The 13,960-nt window shown below is 38.9% G+C and overlaps 1 protein-coding gene across 1 annotated transcript; it reads left to right on the top strand.

The window, feature by feature from the left end:
• Positions 1 to 3,651: 3,651 nt before the first annotated feature.
• oxt (oxytocin) lies at positions 3,652 to 7,979 on the top strand. The gene is made up of 4 exons (XM_023987734.2): positions 3,652 to 3,729; positions 3,942 to 4,069; positions 7,027 to 7,231; positions 7,614 to 7,979. Coding segments are annotated over exons 1-4 (480 nt in total). The 5' UTR covers positions 3,652 to 3,728; the 3' UTR covers positions 7,760 to 7,979.
• The last annotated feature ends 5,981 nt before the right edge of the window (positions 7,980 to 13,960 follow it).

Consider the following 13,960-nt stretch of genomic DNA (forward strand, 5'->3'; position numbering starts at 1 on the left):
AATGAGAGAAGTGAAAGGGTATTCCTTAGTTGTGAATTTTCTCGAAATCTAAAGTCACAACCTAAATTCGAGTCAATGTGTTAAGTATTTGAGCTTGTTATTACTTCAACCTCGTGAAAGTGACAAGGAATGCCGTTGAGTTGACGGCTTGCACATGCGTAGTTTGGCGCGAGACTACCGTTAGACCCGATTACGTGTTTTTACGCATGAGCTTAGCTAGCCAACGTCGCCATGACATCGCATACACGTGTGATCGAGGATTTCTATTGTAGAAGCAGTTTTAGGCCATCTTCATACTGTACTGTCTTCGATCGAGCAGTGTAAGAATTCAATGGCAGTTTATTTTGCGTTGGGGACAACAGTTGTTGACAACTGTAGCATTGTAGCTAAATTTAACCCTAACCTCAGTCTCCTAACCTGACACGATAATTCACCTAGCCTAGCGGTTAAGAGTGTTGGGCCAGTAACTGAAAGGTCGCTGGTTCAAATCCCCAAACCGAAGGTGGAAAATTCTGCTGTTCTGCCCTTGAGCAAGGCAGTTAACCCCCAACAACAACTGCTCCCTAGATGTCGATTCAGAGGATTTGGGTTAAATGCGGAAGACACATTTTGGTGGAATGCATTCAGTTGTGCAACTGACTATGTATCCCCTTCTCTAATTCATCTAACATGCAACATCAGTTATCCTAACCTACTATGTAAACAAATCATCTCTGTCGAGAAACCATCAGTCTCATAACACCAGAGCCAGGTATCAATGGGCGTTTCCTGATATCAGGGATTATTTACATCATACTGGCCATGTTTCGCCAACTCACTGTGCACAGGTGGAGTCAACATTCAACGGAGGATGAGCTGGCTCTTTGTCAGTGGTCAGAAATATTTTGCCAAGCCAAATCTCAAATGTACCCTTAAAGATGCAATATGTAACTTTTTGGGTGACCCGACCAAATTCACATGGAAATGAGTGAGTTATAGATTTGTCAGTCAATTAAAGCAAGTCTAAGAAGTGGTAGATCTTTTCTATGTGCTCTTATTTCTATGCTTCCTGTTCTTAAATTTCATGTTTGCCTCTTTTACTTGAGGTTTTGTACACAAGCTTTAAACAGCTAAAAATACAATATTTTTGGTTATGGAAAATATATTTTACAGTGGTTTAGATGGTACAATGATTCTCTACACTACACTTATTTATTTAGTCAATCTCTGCATAGTGCATCTTTAAGATATTTTATACACTATTAGATTGTAACATTTAAAAAATGTATGAATGTGTTATTTAATAAATACATTATTATTTTCAGTCCATGGCATATTGTGGAGAATTAGGGGGCAACCCCGGCCGTGACTCGAACCCTGGTCCAGCTACTGTCAAGCCAACACCTTTATGCCAAGAGGACCAAACCTCTTGAGGATGTCACTAGTTGATGTCGTTATAATAATTTTTGCACAAATTCAGATATCAGCTATAATTATTAGATGCATTCAAATATGGCCACTAAAGGCCTTTCAAAATATGCCTCTCCACACAAATATAATTTTTTCTCAATGTCATTTTTTTTGCATTATCATGTAGGGCTTTGACGTCAATTGATGTTTTTCCATTATATGGACTGAGTAATAATTGGTGTAGGCCTAATTAGAAAAATTAAGTTGGGGTGGAAATAGGCCTAACAATGTCCAGATAATGACTTGAGTTAAATTCATAGGATCTGTCCAGGTTAAAACATAATGAGAAATACATGATTAACACATGGTCAGGTCAAGGCCAACCGTGCTCTTGTTATTAATAAGGACAATGAGAACCTTTTAATCATCCCTTGAGCCATTTCTCTATTTATCTGAAGTTCTCTTTTCCTCTTATTACATTAGTTGTTACATAGCCAATACAGGCTGAGTAAAGTCATACATACAAACACACACACACACAATAATAGATTGTAACGTAATTTTTTTTAATGAATGTGTTAATTTAATAAATAAAGGATTCTTCATAGTCCGTGGCATATTGTGGAGAATTAGGGGGCAACCCCGGCCATGACTCGAACCCTGGTCCAGCAGAGGGAGCACGCTCCTTTCCACATCAACAGGACCACAGCGGAGAAGGTGAAAAGCTTCATGTTCCTCTGCGTACACATCACTGACAATCTGAAATGGTCCACCCACACAGAAAGTGTGGTGAAGAAGGCGCAACAGCGCCTCTTCAACCTCAGGAGGCTGAAGAAATTCAGCTTGGCCCCTAAGACCCTCACAAACGTTTACAAATGCAAAATTGAGAACTTCCTGTCGGGCTGTATCACCGCCTGGTACGGCAACTGCACTGCCCGCAACCACAGGACTCTCCAGAGGGTGGTGCGGTCTACCAAACGCATTACCAGGGGCACACTGCCTGCCCTCCAGGACACTAACAGCACCCGATGTCACAGGAAGGCCAAAAAGATCATCAAGGACATCAATCACCCGAGCCACAGCCTGTTTACAACGCTACCATCCAGAAGGCGAGGTCAGTGCAGGTGCATCAAAGCTGGGACGAGATACTGAAAAACAGCTTCTATCTCAAGGCCATCAGACAGTTAAATAGCCATCACTAGCCTGCTACCACCCGGTTACTCAACCCTGCACCTTAGAGGCTGCTGCCCTATATTCATACTACACACATACTATATACATAGACATGGAATCACTGGCCACTTTAATAATGGACCACTGGTCACTTTAATAATGTTTACATACTGCTTTACTCATTTCATATGTATATACTGTACTCTATTCTATGTCACTCCGACATTGCTCGTCCTAATGTTTATATATTTCTTAATTCCATTCTTTTACTTTTAGATTTGTGTGTATCGTTGTGAATTGTTAGATACTACTGCACTGTTGGAGCTAGGAACACAGGCATTTCGCTACACCCACAATAACATCTGCTAAATATGTGTATGCGACAAATATAATTTGATTTGATTTGACAAACAAATCAACTCTGAAGTCATAGCTCCCTCCTGTTTTACCCTTTTCATCCCCCCTTCCCTCCTACCCAAAAAGTCCATAAACAATTATTATTGTTATTATTTTATTAATCCTTAGAGGCGTAGAGGGCCCTCATTGTTCTCCACTGTGTTTGGGTTAGTAATACTATGTATAGTGGCTCTGTTTTCCCTCAGCATGCATTTTGTCACCATTCTGAATGTCTAAAGAATTCATATGTTGTTCTGAAATATGAACACAGAAATACTGGACATTTTGAACTCTTATGGTGGTGATTTGACAAAATTACAATCATGGTCTTGAATTGGACTCACTATTTCTCGGTCCTCAGTCTTGACTCGGTCTCGCCCCCCCCTTCTTCAGTCGACTCGATTTGCTCCGGTCTCAAACACAACACTGCGTAGAACTATGGAAACTCATATCAGTGTAAAGTAAGACTAACCAGACCCCCCATATCTCTTATGCATGGTCACGCCTGATATGCCCTTTTCTTGTCCATCTCAATGTCCATTCCCTTTACTAATCAAGTCACACAATTAGTACCTGTGGAATAACGTCTTGATTGGACTTAATTGGTGGTTTTGAGGCCATGTCACAGCCTAAGAGACAGAGCAAGAGGTATAAAAGGGTACCTTTTCATGGCAAGCAACACGAACAAAGACAATCAACCTTTACCAAGATCAACCATCAATCATCGACAAATTCGCAGATCATCCTCACCAAAGCCTCAACCTCAACACAGTAAGTGTGTCTTCTGTATCTCATACAGTGTTTGTATTTTCTCTGACAATCTTAAAACGACTTTATCTTTAAAAAACATGTTTCTGTAACAGACTTTGCAAGAATTATTGCAGCAATAGACTGTCTATGATTGATCTTACCATTGTATCTCTATCCTGAGACAAGTAGCAGCAACTTAGACAAACTTAAATACATTTTTCCTTCTTTCTCAGTGGCTATGTTTGGCACCTCAGTGTCCGCCCTCTGTCTGCTGTTCCTGCTTACTTTATGCACTGCCTGCTACATCTCCAACTGCCCCATAGGAGGCAAGAGATCAGCACTAGCTTTCCCATCCAGAAAGGTACCAAGTAATTCTCAGCAGTTCCTCTTTGTTATTGTCTATTGTTACTGTGTGTCTGTTATAGAGTTGGATTCGTGGCTGCATATAGGCTTGCATCTTAGCTTTGAAGGGTTGAGATTGCACGTTCAAATCAAAGGTTATTGCATGTCAATACTGTATATCCCCCTCCTTTCCCCCCCTTTTCTTTAGACTCCAAAAACACTCTTATGCATATGAACAACAACTTACAGACACACAAATAATGACTATCATCTGCCCAGATCTGCATGCTCACTAGTGCCTGCATTATTGTTTGCCACTTGGCCTTAAATTGTACCAATTCGTTTTTTCTCTCGGTCGTCTAGGCTATTTCAACATTTAAATAATAAATCATTAAAAAAAATCCATTGTGTCAATGATGGCGGATTGATTGACTTTCAAGTTTTTAGTATACGTTTTTTAAAATTGAGTGATGAGAAGAGAATCGTTCAGCCCATTGGGTATCTCACTACACCCCATATACCATGTCTTGAAATATGCAGACAGACAGATTAAAAGTATGTTTACATTGTAATACTTCTGACAGACAACTTTCTAGCTCCGTCCACAATTTCCAGACTTTATAGCATTCCCAGAAAGCATGGATTATTGAGTCATTATTAGTTTTGCACTTGAGACATGACTCTGCCGTTGTGCTGTAGAATTGAGAATTTTGTCTCTTGTATAATACATTCTATACATACGTTTATACTGGATTAAGCATACATTTTTGTCTTGGTTTTCTAAGAGATTGTCAGTTGGATATGCTCTCTGCAAGGTTTTGTATATCTTCCCGATCATATGAACATTCTTGTTGGACTCAAATACGATTCCCTCAAGGTTGCGCTGATGTCCAAAATATTTAAAATCAACATTTTGTGATATGTAACTTTTAAGTTGCATGTATTTGAAACTATCTACATTGGTCAGTCCAAAATTACTTTTTAAATCTGTCATGGAAATAAATGTATTTCCTGTTACCAAGTCATTCACGGTTTCTATGCCTTTAGTTTTCCATGTGGACCAAATTATCGGTGAATTCTGAAAAGCTATCCAAGGATTGTTCCATAAGGTTGTGTTTTTAGGGAGTGATATTGGTTCTTGTAGAATACTTTTCATTTTCATCCATATTGTTCGTGTTCTTCACTATGAAGTTCTTAATGTTCTAAGTTTTATCCTTTGAAAATAGACACGGAAAAAATATTCTGCGGATGAGCATGCACATCTTCCATATATATCCATTGTTCCTCTTTAGTGCATTTAAATTAATGTCGCAAGTAAAAGCCTTGGGTAGTGAGTTTATATAATTTCAAGTCTGAAAGGTTAAAACCACCCTCAGACTTAGGAAGATGTAAAACTGTTTATTCTATTAATTTTATTTGCCCATATGAAGTCTGTTATGACCGAGTATACCTTTATAAAGAATGTCTTCAGTGGGGTAATTGGAATTACCGAAAATAAATACAAAACTTTGTCAGCCATTCCATTCTAAGAGGTTTATTCTACCTGTGAGATTTATGGGAAAATTATTCAATTTAATTAGATCTGCTTTCATATTGTTGCTTTCATAATGGAATAAAGCTCAAATCAAATTCTATTTGTCACATGCGCCAAATACAACAGGTTACCTTACCGCGAAGTGCTTACAAGCCCTTAACCAACAATGCAGTTCAAGAAATAGAGTTAAGGAAATATTTACCAAATAAACTAAAGTAAAAAAAATTAAAAGTAACACAATAAGTTATCTTTATATATGTGTTGTTTGTTGTCACTTATTAAGCAAACAAAGTATTTAATATTTTCTGTGGTCCACTTAAAGCATTGCTGTAGATCGTGAGTTGTTATTTTTCTTGGCATTATTAAAACATTTTCCACAATAATTTTATAACCTGACATTTGAGTATTCTGAAAAATATTTTTTAGCAAAGGGGGCATTGAGTTTTCAATATTGGTCAGGTATATCAGGAGATCATCTGCAAATAAGTTTAGTTTATATTCATGTTTACCAATACTGATACCTGTTACGTTAACAAAAAAAACCTCAAACAAATACAAGAACATGTTTCAGTTTAATACCATACGCAAAAAAATAAAAATAAAGATATAGATTTATCAATAATGGCTGTTGATGCCAAAAAGGCTTTCGACCGTCTTGAATGGCCTTTTCTATTCCAAACTTTTACATTTAATACAAATATTGTATAAATGTCTTAAATAAAAAATATACACAAATAACGCATTATCTGATGAAATTGCTTTGGAAAGAGGCACAAGACAGGGATGCCCCATGTTTGCACTGGCAATTGAACCGCATGCAGAAAGAATTAGACAGGACCCAGTTAACGTAAACCCTGTTTGATTATCAAGTCTGTAAGACTTATGCCATCCTATTGCTTATAAGCTTTGGTATAATTTTATTGTCACAATTTATTAACCTTATGAGTCTATAATCAGCATGGGACACTACAGAGAGTTTTCTGGTTTTACTATAACTGAAATAACTGTTTGATATTGAACTAGGAAGTACTGAAGTGAGTGAAGTGTGTTTTCATTTGTGTAAATAGTGGGGCAACTTTACCCCAAAATATTTAATAGAATTCTATGGGAAAGCCATCTATTCTTGGTTATTTTTTGTCTGCTGATAGTTGCTTCATAGTTGTTGCGTCTAGGAAAGCTATAAGATCCATCCAACTGTTCTTTTATTTGGATTTATTTACATTTTCATAGAAGCTTTTAAAATTGTAATTAATTGAATTGTTTCTAATTAATGCTTTTGTATTTTTATCTTTTACAATTATAACTGGTTTAGAATGTATTTGTTTATCAATACTGTATATTGTATTGTACTGTTATGAAAAAACAAAATGTTCTATAAATATATAACTTGTATCTATAATAACAATATAACTATAACTTTCTGTTTCCTATTATCTTTCCAGTGCATGTCGTGTGGCCCCGGGGACAGGGGTCGCTGCTTTGGCCCCAATATCTGCTGTGGGGAGGGGATGGGCTGTTACGTGGGCTCCCCCGAGGCAGCTGGCTGCGTGGAAGAGAACTACCTGCCCTCCCCCTGTGAGGCCGGAGGAAGAGTGTGTGGCTCTGAGGAGGGACGTTGTGCTGCACCGGGGATCTGCTGTGACGTGGGTAAGACAAAGACTATACTCCTATTTTCATGTATAGCAAATGTTTCCGTTCACACTGAATGATTCTGCAAAGGAGCAAAACTCATTGTATGCAGTAGGGTTTGTTTTCTATGGATTGCTGGTTGTGGCAATTTAAATAGACTATTTAATTGTTAATATCATGTGCCAAGCTCTTGTGGTATTGAATACTTTGTCATTGTCAGCAACCAAACTATTTGCTCCACGATCACTGAAGAGTTTAGGAATAAATGTGGTGTTGTGTAGCCATTAGCCAATGGTAATAATGTACTATTTACATGTATTACTTGTTGTGAGTTCATACAGATTCAGTTTAATATGACAGTTGTGTGACAAATTGTCTATTTTGGTCTTTTCTCTTTTAGAGGGTTGTAGTATTGACCAATCCTGTACTGAGGAGGATGAAGCCGAATACATAAGCCAATCAGTGAGCAGTAGCCATGGCCATGATCTGCTGATGAAGCTTCTGAACATGATTAGCCACACCCCTCCCCACAGAGTCCACCAATAAAACAGCCTCTACAGGTATTCAGGGGCAGTCCTGAGTTGAAAGACAGTGTAAAAAATCTGTCACATCTCAATGTCAGAGGCATACCTATGTACATAGATTTTGTACAGAAGACAGACATAGATGTAAAGGATTAGTTTTGCTTGTAACTGTTTGTGTAATCGCTTGTGCTTCAAGAGTCAAATAAAGCTTACTGTACAAAAACAACTGTCAGGATAGTCAAGAGCTAGGTTTCCATACAATTTGTGACCAATTTTTATGTGAATATTCTAAAATCTGCATAAAACAATTTGCCTATTTTCCCCCACCAGAGATTTTTCCATCAAGCAAACTTTTTGTGGATAAAAGGCTGTGCGTGATGACGTAGTGCACACAAAAATAACCTTCGACAAACTCCTATGTGCCAAATTAAAAAAACAAGTTAAATGGGTTTCCATCGCATTTTCAACTACTGATGGTTTTGTTTCAAAAACTGTTGCGTAATATTGCAAAAGAGCCCACTCTGGTCTTGGCACATGAGCTCTAGCCAACAGCTCACAGATACAGTGTGGGTAGACTACCTACAATATGAGATTATCATGGAAAAGAGCAATATATTTTTAATTTGTCAAACAACAGCCAAGCATCGATCATGTCACCAGAATAAGACCCTCAATATTTATTGTAAAGGTGCATCAAGTTCATCACATTGCACATTCACCACCCTGTGAAGTTCATCATCATTTATTTAATCTGTAGCCTAATAAACTGCATGGTTTCCCTTGTTGTAGTGGGAGGATCACTCAACATAAACTCAGCAAAAAAAGAAACGTCCTCTCACTGTCAACTGCGTTTATTTTCAGCAAACTTAACATCTGTAAATATTTGTATGAACATAACAAGATTCAACAACTGAGACAAACTGAACAAGTTTCACAGACAAGTGACTAACAGAAATTGAATAATGTGTCCCTGAACAAAGGGGGGGTCAAAATCAAAAGTAACAGTCAGTATCTGGTGTGACCACCAGCTGCATTAAGTACTGCAGTGCATCTCCTCCTCATGGACTGCACCAGATTTGCCCGTTCTTGCTGTGAGATGTTACCCCACTCTTCCACCAAGTCACCTGCAAGTTCCCAGACATTTCTGTGAGGAATGGCCCTAGCCCTCACCCTCCGATCCAACAGGTTCCAGACGTGCTCAATGGGATTGAGATCCGGGCTCTTTGCTGGCCGTTGCAGAACACTGACATTCCTGTCTTGCAGGAAATCACGCACAGAACAAGCAGTATGGCTGGTGACATTGTCATGCTGGAGGGTCATGTCAGGATGAGCCTGCAGGAAGGGTACCACATGAGGGAGGAGGATGTCTTCCCTGTAACGCACAGCGTTGAGATTGCCTGCAATGACAAAAAGCTCAGTCCAATGATGTTGTGACACACCGCCCCAGACCATGACGGACCCTCCACCTCCAAATAGATCCTGCTCCAGAGTACAGGCCTCGGTCTTTGACAATTGCCTCCACACCTTTTATAGTCAACATTAATAGTCAGGCAATAAACTGCAGAGGTTCGATTGCAAAAGGATTTCACATTTCATTGACATTCATACAATTTCATCTAAATTCAGATAAAAGATATACAATAAACAATCATACTGTAACATACACTGAGTGTACAAAACATTATGAACACCTGCTCTTTCCATGACATAGACTGACCAGGTAAATCCAGTTGAAAGCTATGATCCCTTATTGATGTAACTATGTAACTAGCTATGATCCCTTATTGATGTTAAATCCACTTCAATCAGTGTAGATGAAGGGGAGGAGACAGGTTAAAGAATGATTTTTAAGCTTTGAGACCATAGTGACATGGATTGTCTATGTGTGCCATTCAGAGGATGAATGTGCAAAACAAAATATTTAAAGTGCCCTCGAACAGGGTATGGTAGTAGGTGCCAGGAGCATGACACAAACCACACTCTAACAATTAGGGGTTCAACAAGGATTCTTCTAAGATCCTCAAAGTTTGATAAGACAGCAGGTGCAGGCACTTAACTGAAAAATGTAAAGATCTACTCAATTTAAGGTAAGGTTTGTCCTTTGCATGAACTAAATTGATATTGTTTTATGATGATACCATCTGTATTTAAATTTTTGTGCCAATCTTTCTAAAACAGAAAATGGACACAATTCAATGGATATCAACCAACAAAGAGGTAAGACTATGTAGGCTATAAGAATATGTTAAAGGCTAGCTGTATTGGGTGCAGATGACTGAACTGCTCACTTTTGTGTCTGTATCTGCAATTGTATGTATGTCAGTTGGTTTGTCAATTGGTATGTTATGCTGATCACATTAACCATCCTCCTCCCTGACCTCTTCAATGAATATCTCATATGCCTCTACATTATGGACAAGATATGTTTATGAAAACCATTATCAAAACATTATTTTTTCATTCACATTCACCTCAAAAACCAAGGTATGAATTCTGTCCTGTGCACGTTTTGTTAATCATCTGTATAATTAATATTTTTTGGATTCACAGACTTCACCCTCCCTACACCTCTGATGAATAAAACAGGAAACCTGTTAGATCACCATGCACTGCAAAATCATTTTGGCTATGGATACAGAGAACATCAACACATTAACATCAACACGCCAGAGGATATACCCATTGGACTTGGGGCTCTGCTTGGAGTTTACCTCATATTTAAAAAATGTATTCTGCTTTGCCACTAAAATCATAATAAACACTGAGAACTAAAATGTGTTGTTGTTGTTATTGTTATGCATAATAATAATAATAATAATTAGGGGAGGGGGGATAGTTAAAAAATGAACCCCAAAAGGTTCTTCAAAAGGTTCTGAGGATCCATCAAAAGGGGTTCTTTGAAGAACCCTTTTAAAGGGTTCTTCGAATAACTTATAGGGGTTCCCCCACATTTTCAATTTGAAGAACCCCTAAAGGATACTCAAGGAACCTTTTCTTTTTAGAGTGGCTGAACTGCAATGCCATAGCCGCGGAAAGTAGTTTGGGGGTGCTGTGATTTTGTTACCGGAGGTGGGGATGCAGAAAAAAAATGTGCTTGTGCTGAAAACGTCTATATTGGTCCACTAATACAGAACTAGTAAAGGCCCAGTGCACTACTTTTGTGAAAAAAATTCAACAAAATCTATTGGAGTGTTTACCAGCATTTGTAACTGGAGTCTGATAATTATCTGTACAAAACAGTTTAGTAGATGCACTTATCCAGAGTAGTGAGTGGATACATTTTCATAATTTTTGTACTGGTCCCCCATGGGAATCGAACCCACAACCCTAGCATTGCAAGTGTCACGCTCTACCAACTGAGCCTCAATTCACATCATCACAAACCACTTGATGTGTCAATATACTGCTGTATTGTGCATTAAACAACCAATGGTAATGGGCACCTATCTATGTGTTTGTTGAGAGCTTCAGGCAGAGTGTGTCTGTGAGAGTGCAGAAACTCCTCCCACATGCCCTTTACCAGGGCTCCATCTCTACCAGATAGCAGCCAGAAAACACGCTCCATTTTATAGGGGTGCTGGGGAGAGAGCACAGTGTTAGCCACGGCATACACACACTTCTTAAACCTTAAACAAAGTGGCGAGCCATCATGCATAGCACCTGAATGTCTATAGCCTGGGCCAAGGTCTGCATGACATTAGTTGCCATGGAAAAGTCGCCACTCATTTTTGTAATTATTTATTTTAATTTTTTATTGAGCCTAGACACAATACCCGATAATGTCAACGTGGAATTATGTTTTTAGACATTTTTACAAATTCATTAAAAATGATAAGCTGAAATGTCTTGAGTCAATAAGAATTCAACCCCTTTGTTGTGGCAAGCCTAAATAAGTTCAGGAGTAAACAAGTCACATAATAAGTTGCATGGGTTCACTGTATACAATTATAACGTTTAACATGATTTTTTAATGCCTACCTCATCTCTGTACCTCACACATACAGATAATTGTAAGGTCCCTCAGTTGAGCAGTGAATTTCAATCACTTTACTCTAGATTCAACCACAAAGTCCAGGTAGGTTTTCCAATGCCTTGCAAAGAAAGGCAACTATTGGTAGATGTGTAAAACCAAAAGCTGACATTGAACATCCTTTTGAGCATGGTGAAGTTATTAATTACACTTTGGATGGTGTATCAATACACTCAGTCACTACAAAGATACAGGCGTCCTTTCTAACTCAGTTGCCGGGGAGGAAGGAAACAGAGATTTCACTATGAGGCCAATGGTCACTTTAAAACAGTTACATAGTTTAATGGCTGTGATTGGAGAAGACTGAGGATGGATCTACAACATTGTAGTTACTCCACAATACTAACCTAAATGACAGAGTGATAAGAAGGAAGCATGTACAGAATACAAATATTCCAAAACATCAAATAAAATCTTATTGGTCACATACACATATTTAGCAAATGTTATTGCGGGTGTCGCGAAATGCTTGTGTTCCTAGCTCCAACAATGCAGTAATATCTAACAATTAACAACAATACACACAAATCTAAAAGGTAAAGAATGGAATTAAGAAATATATAAATATTAGGAGGAGCAATGTCGGAGTGACATTGACTAAAATACAGTAGAATAAAATACAGTATATACAGTGGGGAGAACAAGTATTTGATACACTGCCGATTTTGAAGGTTTTCCTACTTACAAAGCATGTAGAGGTCTGTAATTTTTATCATAGGTACACTTCAACTCTGAGAGACGGAATCTAAAACAAAAATCACATCAAAAATCACATTGTATGATTTTTAAGTAATTAATTTGCATTTTATTGCATGACATAAGTATTTGATACATCAGAAAAGCAGAACTTAATATTTGGTACAGAAACCTTTGTTGCCATTACAAAGATCATACGTTTCCTGTAGTTATTTACCGGTTTGCCACACACTGCAGCAGGGATTTTGCCCACTCCTCCATACATACCTTCTCCAGATCCTTCAGGTTTCGGGGCTGTCGGTGGCAATACGGACGTTCAGCTCCTCCAAAGATTTTCTATTGGGTTCAGGTCTGGAGACTGGCTAGGCCACTCCAGGACCTTGAGATGCTTCTTACGGAGCCACTCTTAGTTCCCTGGCTGTGTGTTTCGGGTCGTTGTCATGCTGGAGAGATCCAGCCACGACCCATCTTCAATGCTCTTTACTGAGGGAAGGAGGTTTTTGGCCAAGATCTCGCGATACATGGGCCCATCCATCCTCCCTCAATACGGTGCAGTCGTCCTGTCCCCTTTGCAGAAAAGCATCCCCAAAGATTATATGTTTCCACCTCCATGCTTCATGGTTGGGAGGGTGTTCTTGGGTTGTACTGAACCTTCTTCTTCCTCCAAACACGGCGAGTGGAGTTTAGACCAAAAAGCTCTATTTTTGTCTCATCAGACCACATGACCTTCTCCATTCCTCCTCTGGATCATCCAGATGGTCATTGGCAAACTTCAGACGGGCCTGGACATGCGCTGGCTTGAGCAGGGGGACCTTGCGTGCGCTGCAGGATTTCAATCCATGACAGCGTAGTGTGTTACTAATGGTTTTCTTTGAGACTGTGGTCCCAGCTCTCTTCAGGTCATTGACCAGGTCCTGCCGCTGTAGTTCTGGCTGATCCTCACCTTCCTTATGATCATTGATGCCCCACGAGGTGAGATCTTGCATGAGCCCCAGACCGAGGGTGATTGACCGTCATCTTGAACATCTTCCATTTTCTAATTTGCGCCAACAGTTGTTGCCTTCTCACCAAGCTGCTTGCCTATTGTCCTGTAGCCCATCCCAGCCTTGTGCAGGTCTACAATTTTATCCCTGATGTCCTTACCAGCTCTCTGGTCTTGCCATTGTGGAGAGATTGAGTCTGTTGATGATTGAGTGTGTGTACAGGTGTCTTTTATACAAGTAACAAGTTCAAACAGGTGCAGTTAATACAGGTAATGTGAAGATGAGAGAACAGGAGGGCTTCTAAAAGAAAAACTAACAGGTCTGTGAGAGCCGGAATTCGTTACTGTTGGTAGGTGATCAAATACTTATGTCACGCAATAAAATGCAATTTAATTACTTAAAAATCATACAATGTGATTTTCTGGATTTTTGTTTTAGATTCCGTCTCTCACAGTTGAAGTGTACCTATGATAAAAATTACAGACCTCTACATGCTTTGTAAGTAGGAAAACCT

This window comes from Salvelinus sp. IW2-2015, linkage group LG5 (genome assembly GCF_002910315.2).
Source record: "Salvelinus sp. IW2-2015 linkage group LG5, ASM291031v2, whole genome shotgun sequence".
Lineage (NCBI taxonomy): Eukaryota > Metazoa > Chordata > Actinopteri > Salmoniformes > Salmonidae > Salvelinus > Salvelinus sp. IW2-2015.